The 14,036-nt window shown below is 50.7% G+C and overlaps 1 protein-coding gene across 6 annotated transcripts in view; it reads right to left on the bottom strand.

Moving 5' to 3' along the window:
* Positions 1-9,373, bottom strand: part of CUX1 (cut like homeobox 1) — a 365,770-nt gene extending 356,397 nt beyond the window's left edge. The window contains exons 1-2 of one of the 6 annotated variants that reach the window (XM_042970905.1): positions 8,180-8,338; positions 7,557-7,901 (exon numbers count right to left, since the gene is read on the bottom strand). In XM_042970905.1, coding sequence (XP_042826839.1) covers positions 7,557-7,886 — 330 coding nt within the window. In that variant the 5' untranslated portion in view covers positions 7,887-7,901; positions 8,180-8,338. Of the gene's footprint in view, positions 1-7,556; positions 8,339-9,133 lie in introns of those variants that run through there. The other 5 variants (XM_042970907.1, XM_042970910.1, XM_042970909.1 and 2 more) reach the window with 5 other exon arrangements.
* Between the last annotated feature and the right edge of the window lie 4,663 nt (positions 9,374-14,036).

Genomic DNA, 14,036 nt, shown 5'->3' with positions numbered 1-14,036 from the left:
ACGGGGCTCCCACGGCTGTTAAAAGCAAGGAAAAAAGGAGTGCGTGAAATAAGGTTTGACGCTCAGATGTGCACAGAGAGGAGAGCGTTCTCCCAAATTGAGCATGAATCTGGGATCCTTCTAAGTGGGGCAGAAGGTTTAGGTAAGGCAGGACCAACCATCAGGGACTCTGTCTGCCGAAGGAAAGTGGTCTCCATTCTACACCCAAGTGAGCCACTACAGGAGAGAGAACAGCATGACGGGATCAATGATTTGGGAAGATTAATCTGGCAGCCACATCTATGATGGGTTGCGACCTGTTGTGAACACTTTTGAAACAAGTAAAAGCTACACATTCAGTCCTCATGTGCTAGAAAGATCTGGCTCTCATATACGACAAGCAGCCCCCAACCCTAACTGCAAACACACGCACAAGAGGTTCATTGAAACATCCTTGCGGTGTAAAATGGCAGCAGAATTGCACACCAACACACAGCAAAGTAAAACAATCGCCAACGATTCCTCACTCCCCTGACAATGACCTTTTAGCCACAACTGGCAATACCCTCCCTCTCTCAATTCCATGCCAATGGTGACAAATTTGAGAAGTGGGGAGAAGAGAGATGACTGAGGGGTCCCCCGGGATGACCCACTCCAGGTAATGACTTCCTGACTGCGTAGCACCGCTCTCCAGGCTGTTGGCACTCACCGGCCCCTTGGGCTCACCTGCAACTGTGAGGTCCACGGCGGACCGAGTCACCTGGATGGGCGCCTTGCAGCAGCCTGGGCTTCCCATCTGGCTCCTGCGTCCCACACATGCCTACGGAACAGAAGCCTATGGACTCCAGACCTGACTTTGTCCCCCACTTGGCTGATCGCTGTGACAGCACATGGGATTATGTAAGCAAGAAACCGAGGCACAGCTGAAATGAAGCCATTCCAGTAAATTCATGTTTCCACGAATGCTCCTAAAGTCAGTTTTCACTTTCAAAATCATACAACTTAGAACATCTCTGCCGTGTGAACAAGACGGGAAGGTGGAAATGGATCTGCAGGTCTTCCTATAATTTTAGTTGTAATTTCTGCATGTTGGGGACTCAAAATCTTTCCCCTTTAAAAGGTTAGTGTTTTTTTTTTTTTGTTTAATGTTTATTTAGTTTTGAGACAGAGAGAGACAGAGCATGAGCAGGGAAGGGGCAGAGAGAGAGGGAGACACAGAATGTGAAGCAGGCTCCAGGCTCTGAGCAGTCAGCACAGAGCCCGACGCAGGGCACGAACTCACGAACTGTGAGATCATGACCTGAGCCGAAGTCGGACACTCAACCAACTGAGCCACCCAGGCGCCCCTAAAAGGTTAGTGTTCTATGGGCAGTAGCTACCTATGCGCTCAGTGAGGGCAGGGCAGAGCAATGTGAAACAGAAGTAATTCACCATAGGCAGAACCGCGTGGGTTCAAGTTCTAGGTCGACTACCACAGTGAAAAACAGAAAATAAAGGACGTGTTTCACCATTATCTGCCACACCTTGTGGAATGAAGCAAAAATGGTGATAGGAGCAACAGAATGTTCCTATTTTCAGGGTAATGGGGGAAAAAGAAGTCTTTCCCAAACCTAATCAAAAAAATTAAATGCACAATTCCCTCCAGCAAGAATTTTATTTTTAATTTTCATTTACATAGCTCTCTTTCTTCCAAGAATCTCAAAATAATGGAGCTCCACAAATACTTAGCAAAAAAAATAAAATAAAACAATTATAAAACAACAGTTGTCACAACAGGACAGGCTTGGCAGGGCAGGAGCTCAGAAGGGCAAGAAGCGGCAGGCAGAGGTGACGGAGGGGGTGACAGCAGGGGTGACAGCAGGCACTTAGGGCAGCACCTCAAAGGCCCTTCCTGCTCTTGCTTGCAGCTTCGGGCTTTTCAAGACACGGATCTACCTTTGGTGTCATTTATTAGCTTTTTTATTCTGACCCAAATAACGCTCTCTCCCCTAAAAACAGGAGGGAAGGCGGTAATCAAGCAAGGACCGTCACAGGTCCAATATATCACAGAACTGAGATGCCTAAAATGACTTCATATTCTTTTTGGTCTTAAAAACTATGTGAGGAAATAAAATATTAAAAATGTATTGGGGGGAAAGAACCTATGTGAGACAAACTATCTTTTAGGGGGAAATTGGGAATAAGCTTTTAAGCTAGTTGTTTTTGGTTTGTTGGTTTTTGTTTTTTTTTTTTTTTCCAGCTGAGTGGACAGGATCTGAACATCTTACATTTAGCAAAAAGCTGTCAACACCCAAATAAAATCTTAATGACAGAATGGCATTCCATTTCTTGCAATTTCGCAATGTTCCCTTAAAAAAGAGCTAATTTGTCAATTTGTTTTTCCCTTAACCAAATTCAGGATACCTCGCAACCATATATAACTTTTTTAAAAAACGTTAACTCATTTAACTTTTTGAATAAACACAGCCAAATACAAAGATGTCTTTAAGAAAACAACCCTCGTGCTGGTATACTCAGGATGATGCTAAAACATGCTTCAGAGTAAGTTCTGATAATTTCTTCCAACATTGTTCGTAAATCACAGTCAAAAGCATCGAAGGTTTCAAATGTCCGCCGAGTGGGCCCCACTGTGGTGTCTGGGGTTTTACAGAGGTGTGGGCCAGGCACCTGGGAGGCTCAGTTACTTAAGCGGCTGACTCCTGATCTCTGCTCAGGTCATGACCTCACCGATCATGGGTTCAAGCCCTGTGCCTGGTTCTGTGCTGACAGCGTGGAGCCTGCTTGGAATTCTCTCTCTGCCCCTCCCTGGCTCACTTGAGGTCCCACACACACACACACACACACACTCTCTCTCTCTCTCTCTCTTAAAACAAATAAACTTAAAAAAATAAATAAATAAATTTTAAAAAAAGGGGATGTGGGCCAACTCATTTTCACAAATGCTTCAGTGAAAAGCAGTAGAATCTATTCAGTTCCATGTAAATCCTCTACCTGGCTGTTTTTCCAGGTACTTTGTGATGCTGGGTAAATTCTGGGGAGGAATGAACACCCCCAACTTCGCTCCTCTCCAGCCACCTGTCTGACGGGGGTCCTGAGGAAGGCGGGGGTGGGGGTTCACGTCTGAGGAGCTTCCCCAGGCTGCCCATGGCCCAGGGCTCTAACACACACAAAAATTCTGCCAACTGCCCTGGGCCTCCTGCAGCAAGGAAGAGCCTTCAGATTCAAATGAAGAAAATGACAAGATTTATTTCGTGCACTGACATCATCCTATCAGAATTTAATTACAGCAAGAATTAGAATTATTTTTATTAGAGACTTGTTTACTTTTCCAAGGAAAGGTCCTTGATGGGTTTTGCAACAAATTAGATGGCTTTCAGAAACTGCTGTTGGCCCTCATTATGTTTTTTTAACGGTGTCGTATTATGTGAGTAGGGTAGCACTTGTCCTTTTTAAAAATCTAAGGTGCTTCAAAGCTGCTTCTACCAATGAAGGCGACGCCATGGGTCCCCCCACACACCCACCCATCCCAGGCAACTTCCTGCAGGGACATCTCCTGCCCAGCCAAAGACCACTGTCCTCTCCCTACCTCCTTAGAATACGACTGAAAATTGGGACTGATTACAGCCCAGCAAATCCAGAACTGTGACAGGACCCACAGCTCAATACAAATCTTGGCTGTCCTCTTCAATAAAATCAACACGTAAACACAAACCAAAACCTGGTCCTTAACCATGCAGCAAAACCAGGCTATTTAGCTGGCTTTGAAAACGAGAATAGGAAACATGACTAAGATATTTCAGAGAGCCCCGCCACTGACATTTTGTTGAAATATCCCAAACTTGGGGCAGTTTTTTTTTTTTTTTTTTTTTTTTGGTTGCTATGTGACTTTATATCCCTAATGTCGAGTTTGTAGGAACAGTAATTTCTCTGTGAATTCTAAATCATTACCAGGGTGTAATAAAATGTATCCAAATGCTCATGTCAATAAATGTTTATTAAATCAGAAATCACAAATGAATTCACAACTTCTTTGCTATAAAAGCTATATAACACAGATATTAAATCGCTTGTCTAATTATGCCATTCAAGTTCCTTTTTCACTCCACGATCTGCACATGCATAGTTCTCTCGGGTGTCCCGGCAGACACAGGCATCTAGTTCCGAAAATGCCCAGCACGACTGGAACGTCCAGGTAAACAGTAGTGAGGCACAATGAGAGGTCATGGGGCCCCTCTTCAAACAGCTTCAACAAAACAAATGGCCATAAGTAAAAAGTGTCTCTGTGCTATGCTATAATAAGATTCAAACACAGGATTCCAAGAATTCCACCTGTTTCCAATTAGATACCAGAATTGCTTTGAGTGTTTAAACTACATTCACTTGCTACTTATACAAAACAATTCTTCCGGGTTTTTTTGAACGTTTTAAGTATGTTAAAATAAGATTAAGGGTCTGGTTTAAACAATCAGAGGCAGGGGAATTTCAGTTGAAACCAAAACTGTCTCTCTGCAGCCATAATGCAGAGCTTCAGACAAAACAATAGAACAAGATAACGAATTTCTATCTCTGACAGTTCCTTGTAAAAATCAGACCTTTCATAGGAAAAGCAATTATATACACACACTTTCATACGTTAAATGACTGTAAATAGGTTTTTAAATAATTTCTCAAATAAGTGTGTGATCCTATATATTAAAGTAACTTTCAGGTAGGATTTGTGTTACAGGCCGGCGGATGCACCTGCCTTTTTAAAAACGGGAAATTTACAGGACATCAAATGTGAACTGTGTGAAATGGAAGCACAGGTACGAATTTGGCCTAGCTCTGCAGGATTTTTTCACAGGACGAATTTCTCTCTTTAAAAATGTGCAAGCTTCCCTCTAACAAATCTGTCCTTCCTTCGTTTAGCTGAGGATGTTCGCGGCGCCTTATACAATGAGCTGAAACGGATACAGATTTTCTACCTCGAGCCTCGTCTTCTCTCCTAAGACGGACCCCGAGCACGGCCCTGGGAGCAGTTCTGCTGGTTGACTGCTACAGGTGGACCCAGAAGGGGGGAGGACGGGAGGGAAGCACAGCTCCTGCAGAAACCCTGCTGGGTTTGTTTTAATTGTACACAACAGGACAGGGGACTTTTTCAACAGCCTGTAAAAGTCTCAGGGGCTCCATAGGCTCACCAGACAACATTTTTAAGGTTAGCTCAGTGGATGAGGAGAGAGTGATTCCGGAGGGGATTGGCAATTTGTCCCCTCGCCCTTCCAATCCCCTCCTGCAGCTAACTACTGGCAAGAGCTGTGTGAAACTGGGGAAGGAGGCAAAGGGAGACTCCACGGACCCAACTGTATCAGAGGCTGTTGTGTAACCCCAGCCCTTCACCGCCTTGCACCTTTAAAAGACAAAAACAGAAAAACCACACAGAGTTTCACACAGAGAAAAAAACTTTAATCCACTGACAATGACCCCCTCCCACACGCCATCTCAAAGACACTGATATTAAAAGAGCCAAGAAAACAAAGACAGCAGCTGTGTAGAAGCCCTTGATTTGTTTACTAGATGGGATACATACTGTAATCAAAATAATACACTTCTGGGGAATACTTCCCTAACAGGGAAACGCAAAATAAAAGCTATCAGAGAAACGGACTTTGGGCAAAACTGGAATTATTTTCGGATTTTGACAAAGAGGAAAATGTTTAAAGTTAACTTTTGCAGAGACTCCTTAAAGGGGAACACCAGTCACCACAGAGGAATAACGCCCCGAAGGGAAGTGGGTCGCTGGCAGGCCCCATCCCCAAAAGCTTCACTCACACACAGAGTTACGAGAGCTTGTTTTAGAAAGTGTCCTCTTTTCAAACATGTATTTAAAAGGCAAATTTATACAATGGTGTTTTTCTTGTCTTAAAAAAAAACAAAAAAAAAAAACCTGGTTTTTTTACAAGTCTGGGATAGGATAAAAACTTGTCCAACTCGTCTTATTAGCAACGCCGAAGCACTGACACTTCCATACCACAAGCCTTTGGGACTGAAAAGGAAACGAAATAGAGCCCGATCTTCAGAAACTCTCTTTCTGGGCACTCAGTCCACGTCCCAGGGCAGCTTTAAGACCACGCCGAGGGACCAGAACTCAGCCCGTGCTCACTGGGGGGCAGCAGGGGCATGGGAGGGACACACAACCATCTTGTCTCCAGCAAACCCGCTGAGGTCTCCAACCTGGGTCTGAGTCTAGCTCAGACAGGGTCTCTTTACCCTCAGGTGGCGATGCCACAACCCACACTGGGCTCTGCAGGCAACCCGATCTCCGGGTCAGGGGTTCTGGAAAGACGAGAAGAGCCTGAAACTAATGAATTCTCTCTTCTCAAACTGCAGTCTCATCGGCTCACTTAACTGTCTATGGGAACAGAGATGACGTTAAACTGGATACCAACTCAATAGGCCTCTTCAGGGCCCAGAGAAAGAACCAGTTTAGCCTTCTGCTTGAACTTTGACATTCCATAGTCAAATGAAGTTTTTCAAACCTGTCAAGAAGGGGCAGAAAATCATCTCAGCCCCAATCTTCACCTACCACCAAAAGCTAAAGGAAGCTCCGTACAGACAATGATAATGATGCTCGCTCACATAATTTTGTTTGCAAGATCAACACCTTAAAGCTCATTCACATAAACGGACAAGGAACCTTCCAGGCCGATCCTGGAGTTACACAGTTAAATATCCTCATGATATCCCGAAGTAGCTCATCACTGGCAGGTTGTGGGGTGTCAAAGAGATCCTAAAATCTAATACCTTTCTGGAAACCGAATCGACCTCCCACGCAGTTTTTTTGCCAAAAAAAAAAAAAAATGCTTAAAAAATAAACTTCATGGATGTTCAGCTAAATGTCACATTTAGGAAGACAAGGAAAAAAAATAAAGGTTTGTCTCTTCAAAATTCCACAACGGGTTTTACTGTAAGCACAGGAATTAAATTATGGTAAAAGGGAGCTATTTTTACTAAAACAGGGTAGACCAATTTATCAAAAATGCCATTCGGCTGTGTTCATTACATTCAGGAATCTAATTTACACAATAGACACTTTGGAGTAATCTATTTTAGTCAATAAATACTCAAACTCCTTTAAGTTTTAATCTTATCGAAAATACATATTTCACATAGTCTTCTTCCTAGTTAAGCGAGAAATCTGAAGAAATTTCATAACGACTATGAGTCTGTTTTATCGTTCTTACGTAGGCAGGAACAGAAAACAAGCATATACAATTAAAGTTGTCAGACTCCATTTATATAGGTTTTAATCCAATCCGCTTCATTTCATCCAAGGCTGCATCTGGAGTTCATTTGCTTCCCTCCTAAAAGTACTGTAGGTCACTATCACCAGTCCTCCGGGTTAGGAAAGTTCGGCCAAGTTTACCTTCCCGCACACCTTAAAGCAGGGCGCCGCGGCCGTCCCTAAGGGACGCTGGGCGACCCCCGCGGTACCAGGCCGCCCCGGGGCCCTTCGGAGCCGAAGACCGACCTCCCCTCCCGCGCCCCCACGCCCCCCCCCACCACCCCCGCATCGCTCTTCTGACCCACACGCCGCTCACCTTCAACTTGGCTCCCGCTACGCACAACATCCACCTGGCGGGGTCCCGGGGCCGTCCAGGCGCGGCGAGCGCGGAGCCGGCAGATTCGGGGCGAACCCCGAGGGCGCGCGGCTCCTCTGGGTCTGGGGTGACAGGCAGAATCGCGCCCCCTGGGCACAGCGGCAGCACCGGAGCCGGACGGGGAGCCCCGGCACGATCCCCCAGCAACGCCCCGGGCTCGGCGCGCGGACCACGGCCCGGCACACCACTGTCCAGGGGGGCCCCCGGGGCTTTGCTTTCGAGAAGCCGGCCCGAGGCGGCATTTCGGACGGGACCCGCCGCGCGCTCCATCGAGCCCCGCGGACCCTGTTGGGAGGACAGGGCCTCGGAGGAGAGCGCCAGAGCGGAGCCGGCGGGTCACCGGGGGCCGCGGGAGCCTCGGGGCTCGGGCCGCCCGGACCGGCGGCGGGGAGGAAGCGTCCCCCCACCCGGGTAGACGGCGCGCCAGGGCGCAGCGCGGGGCCTGAGCTCGGGGAAAGTTGCTGCCCTCCGCCCGCACCGGCTCCCGCCGGGCGCTCCGACCCCCGGGCTCCGCGCGCGGGGTGCCCGCCGCCCCTCGCAAGTTTACCCCCAAGCACCCCTACCCGCGTCTCCGGCCGCGGAGGGGCCGGTCCGCGCCACTCGTGCAGGCACACAAAAGAGCCGGGCGGCTGCGGGTGGCCCCGGGGCGCCCGTCCGGACGTAAACAAACCCCGGGGTCCGCGCGGAGACCCCCACGCCGGGTGCGGGAGCGGCGGCGCGGCCCCGGCCCGCTGACAGCCCCGGCGCGGCGGGCCGGGGCCCGGGCCGGCCGGGGCCGGGGCGCGCGGACTCCCGGCCGCCCGCCCGGCCACCCGCCCGCCTGGCCGGAGCCGGGCCGCGCCGCCGCCGCCGCCGCCGCCGCCGCCGCCGGTGGCCGCTCTGACCCTCCCCCGAGCCGGCGGCACCACAGCGCCACCAGCCCCAGCTCCGCCGCGCCGGCGGCAGTGGCGGCGGCGGCTCCTCCTGGAGAGGCAGGCGCTTCACCCCCCACAGCAACTCCCCACAAACTTTCCCCGGGAATACGGCGGGCCGGGGGCGCGGGGCGCGCGGCCGGGCGCCGCCGCCGGGCCGCAGCCCCCTCCCGGCGCAGCGCCCGCCGCCGCCGCCGCCCGCCGCCGCCCGCTCCCCGCTCGCGCGCGCACCCCGCGGGCCGCCGGGGCCGCCCCCCTCCCCGGTCCCGCGGCGGCGGCGGCGGCGGTGGCGGCGGCGCAGGGCCGGGGGGGCGCCCGGGGTGGGGGCCGACACCGGGGGCAGCGGTGGCGGCGGCGGCTCCCGGCGCCATCTTGGGCTGATCGATGAATTGAACAAAGAGGATCAATTTCTGATCAAGCGAGTTATCAATGGGGGCCGGGGAGCGAGAGGGACTTGTCCCCGACTCGGCCCCGCTTTCCCCGGCACCCCCCTCCTCCCCGCCGCCGCGGCCCCCCGGCGGCCGGGCAGCCCGGGGCCCCGGGGGAGGCCGCGACCGCCCGCAGCCCCCACCCCCGGGCGAGAGGCCGAGCGAGCAGAAGCCTGACCTGCAGCTGCTGTAAATCAAAGCGCTTCCAATATTGAAACATCGATCCCACATTGGCCGCCATCTTGAGACATATTGAGACGGAGTGAGAGGCTGATAGAGAGGGGGCTGGAGTTCAGGAGCCGCCAGGAGGCAGCAGGCGGGCGGCGCCAAAACCCGGCCTGGAGCCGGCCGCCGCCGCCGCCACGGAGGACGCGGACTCCTCCTCACGGCGCCGCCGCAGCCATGGCGAGCCCGAGCCGGAGCCGGAGTCGGAGCCCGAGGGCGCGGCGGCCGCCGCGGGGCCTGGAGCGCTCGGCCCCTGCCCCCTCCCCCCGGCGCCCGGCGCCGGGCCCGCGACCCCCGCCCCTCCCGGGCCCCCGGCCCCAGCGGGCGGCGGCCCCCGGCCCGGCCCCGAGGGGGCGCTGGAGGGCGGCGGGAGGGGCTCCGGGGCCCCGCGGGAGGCCCCGGGCCGGGCTCACCTGGGGCTTGCTTCGGGCCCCTGGGGGTCGCGGGGGCCGCCGGCGGCCGAGCGCAGCCCTTCGGGGGCCCTGAGTCCCGGGCTTTCGGCCGCGTCCGGGCGGGCGCCTGAGCCGCGCCGCTTTCGCTCGCCCTCCTGCGGGCCCCGAGCGCGCGGCGCCGCCGCGACCACCTGCCCGAGCCCCGAGCGCCGACCCCGCGCAAACCGGGCCCACGGCGGCCGCGCGTGTGCGAGGCGGACTGGCGGGCGGCTGAGGCGCACCCACCTCCCCGGGGCCCCAGCCGGACCCCGGTCGAGCCCGCCAGGGACAGCGTTTGAGATTGGGGGGAGTGGAGTTGGGGTGAAACCAGCCCCGACCCTGCTGTCGCTGCACACGTTAACGCCCCGAACGGTGGCAGCGCGGTCCCCGCGCCGCGCCGCCACGCACCCGCAAGCCGGGTGGCCAGGGGTCCTAGCTGCGCCAGCTTAGGCCACGACAGGAAAAGTCTTGGCGCACCGTTGTGTATGCCCCGCACCGCTTCGGCGGAACAGCCTTGGAAACTTCCTGTAGTTCAGACACTTCGGTTTTCACTCCTTTTGGCGCAGAAACTTGGAAAGTGTAGGTGCACTTGCAACAAAGTATGGTCCCTGGTTTACAGAAATGCTGGCATTTAAACCCCGGAGTCAATTCGCTTTTGATTTCTTTTTTCGCAGAAACCTGGCAAAAGCACCCCGTTTTATGATCGTCATGTTTAACTGATTATACACACGTGTGAGTTGGACTTCCCAGCAGGAATACTGTACTTTTATTCCCCCGCACTTCATTTGACGTGTGATTACATCCCCAAATTCCTTAATCTTGAAAATTATATGTAAATAAAATTCGGATGGGATACGAAATAAAACGTGTAAGGATATGACTGCTTTTCAACTGAGTTCGAGGGCTTAGCGCTGATCACTGGGGTGAACGGAAGCAGTTTTGAATGAAGGGCCTGGAAATGAAAGGCCACGAGATTTAGAGAACACACGTGCCCCCAGGTCTCGGCCGGCGAAGAACCTCAGTTCCGTCAATGCGTGACCGGCTCCTGAGGTCGGCCGGCGGCGGGCGGGGGTGGGGGTCCCTCGGCGTCCCCATCGCAGCTTCGCCCAGCAGAGGGGGCAGGAAGCAGGTGGGTGGGAGCGCGCGAGCGCAGGGCAGGGGCGCCGCGAGCCTCCGCCGCAGATGCTGTGACGCCGCGCGGGGCAGGGCACTGGCGACCTCGGGAACGCCGAGGACCGCCTCGGTGTGGGGCGCCCGAGCCCGCGCGCGCAGTCGGCAGGCGGCCGCGCTGCAGCTCCGACCGCGCCGCCCGGTAGAGGGCAGCGGCGCCCCGACACTCGCGTCCTCGGGTCCCCGCGCACGTGCCCACCCGCGCGCCCCGCGCCTGGCCACGCCCTGTCCCGGAGCCAGGCCCCAGGCGGGAAACTGCCCTGCCACCTCAAGGGATCCCTGTCCCGACGAAATACCACCTCTAATGATTCCCACCCCCTCCAGGCCCGGTATCCCAACACTTGGGGGTACGTCTGCGCTCCTCTCCTATTCGTGCGGTGGCAGGCAGGCGAGACCTCGCAGTTGCCCTGAAGGTGGCCAGACAAATAAAATGTGCAGGGGCTTAAAAAAAAAACAGAAAACCCCCAAAACTTCCCGTAGGGAAGGCTCAAGGAAGGATCAGGGAAATGGTTTGGATTTGGTGCAGATGTTCTCAATCTAATTATCGTGTCGATCCCCTGGGTTTGAACCAAAAAAAAAAAAAAAAAGTGAAATATATATGACCTGTGTAATACTCCAGAAGTACATCTGGTTGGAATTCAGGGTTCTGAATCCACTGCAATATTTTAGAAATAAATTTGATGAGTATTAGATACCCTTGTTACATTTCTGGTTATGTTTAGGTTATTTGCATGCTAACTTGACTTCCTAGAGAAATAATACACTGATTGGCCCAGAGGTCAAGCTCTATTTAAAGAACATGTAGATTTTTTTTCTTCCAGAGTTTTGCCTTATACTAGGCTTCTTGCTTTCTGGGTATTGGGGGGGGGGGGGGCGCGGGTAGACAAAAGTTAGGAATGACTTTGCCAACACCACAAAATGTTACCACTTTAAAATGGCATTCAGAACAAACCACTGATCAAAAATTATCTTAGCCGAGTTAAGTGATCAGCAGAGACCTAGAAAGCTTGTAAAAGTACATTTCCTTTTTCTTGAGTGTAGACATAGAATCAGAACAAATTGTATCGATTTCTAAAGGCGATTTTGTTTTGGCTTTTTTCTGCTTGACTTTGTCTCATTGTAGAAGGTTAGGAGGACTCTCTTGGACATCCAAATACAGTAAATCCATGAATGTGGATTTTGTATAAAATACTTAGAAAATGGAAAGGCTTTAGGACCTAGATCTCCATTAGCACCCACAAAGACAATAAAATGATGGCTAGCCTCCCCCCCACCCCCCAACAAAGTGTGAGAAAAAGACAGGTTAGGAAGATAACTGACCCACTACACAGAAGCAACAGGACTAAAAGTCATTCTCTAACAATGGAGCAGGAGGAAAACAACCCAGGGCCATTTTTGTACCTTTTGATGTTCAGGCTCTCCCTTTAGGGAAAGAAAGCTCACAGGTCCCAAGTTTATGATGAATTCTCCATCCCCAACTTTCAAAAATCAAGCCCCAAGTAATCAGAATGGGGGAGTGGGAGAGTGACCTGAGTGTTCCTGACCCCTTTAAATGAAATAACAGCTTAGCACCAAACAAGGCAGCTAACAACTAGGATCTGAGCCCAGACTTCCAAAATTTCCTTTCTGACCCGTTTTATTTTGCCTGAGAAAAATACAGTGGCCGTCTTGGGGGCATGATAATACTGGTAAATGTAACTTAGAAGGTTGTAAAGCACTTTTGGAAGTTCAGGCTCTCCTACCCTCCCGGCATTGGGGGACCCTCCTAGCTCCTGACACGGACACGTAATTGATTAAATCCTAAGGTGAAAATTGGCAAAATCTCTAAAACACCCGGTGGATTTATGGTGACTAAATTGGTCCTCTTTGGTAGCCACCAAGAAAGGAAAAGACATTACCTTGTTTTCTAAAAATTCTAGTTTAGTAATTGTTCTGATACCCTTTAACCTAATTTTTTGAAGGAATTAACCATCAAGACATTCTTCCAATGTCTTATAATGTAGAGCATTAGAAAAAACAAAACAAAACCAAAAAAAGCCATACTCTTTATCTCTCATAAGAGAGTTTTTATGTTCTGAGATCTTATTTATTTATAAGGGACTCATAAAACGAAGTTTCACCTAGAAACTTTATCTCCAGAAAAAGCTGGAAAAGAATCTGAACTCCACAAATAATGATGAAAAAATTCAGAGATTCTTGTATCCCATGTGATAGGCTTTAAAAGAAAACTTTACAAGAGAGGCCTTCTGAAAGCTTCATTCACTTTCTGGATATTTTTGCATCCAAATTAGAACCGGTTTGGGGGCACCTGGGTAGCTCAGTCGGTTAAGCATCCGACTTCGGCTCAGGTCACGATCTCACGGTTTGTAGGTTTGAGCCCCATGTCAGGTTCTGTACTGACAGCTCAGAGCCTGGAGCCCCCTTCAGATTCTGTGTCTCCCTCTCTCTCTGCCCCTCCCCTGCTTGCACTCTGTCTCTCTCTCTCTCTCAAAAAATAAAGTAAACATCAAAAATTAAAAAAAAAAAAACTGGTTTTGAAGAGTATTCGGCAAGAAATATTTCAGATAGGCAGAGACAGAACATACTGCTAAGTGTTTTACATCATAAATTTATTCCCAAACAAACATAAAGGCATGCCTACTCTGTGGGGCATGGGTAAAAATGAATCGTACTCCTAATAAGTCACACAGGAATCTCAATTTCACAAAGACAGAAGTTGAAAATTATACCAAGGTATTCATTCAAGCTGACTGAATTTGAAATGTTTTAAATTTAGGAATATCTAAGGCCAGACAGAAGTTTTGAGACACTTTAAATTTGAAGAGGCCTTTTCCTTAAATCAAAAGAGTATGAATAACAGAAGGAAATTACTTTGTCTTCCTTTTGTCTTTGGCGACTGCCTTCCAGAACAATTTGGCATAGATGACTGGAATAAATAAAAGGAAGGTTCCAGATTCTTTTTTTTTTTTTTTGAGCTCAAGAAAACCAAACTACTTTTAATTGTTTTGTTTTTTAAATAATGCTTTCTGTTAATTATTTCTAAGTACACCATTCACTGTACTATGTAAATACCCACCGAATAAAAGTACACATTTTGCTACATGTAATTACATGCATAGTACATAATTCGTCTCCATCCGCCAAATGTACGTGTAGTTATATAATCGTACCAAGAACCTGCCGAACTTGTAAGATCAAACTATAATGACTTGTAAGCAGTAGGCTCTCCGCCTCACCACCCCTCTCAGCCTCTCT

This window comes from Panthera tigris, chromosome E3 (genome assembly GCF_018350195.1).
Source record: "Panthera tigris isolate Pti1 chromosome E3, P.tigris_Pti1_mat1.1, whole genome shotgun sequence".
Taxonomy (NCBI): domain Eukaryota; kingdom Metazoa; phylum Chordata; class Mammalia; order Carnivora; family Felidae; genus Panthera; species Panthera tigris.
Note: the sequence above shows the minus strand (reverse complement) of the source record. Positions and strands in the feature narration are given on the sequence as shown.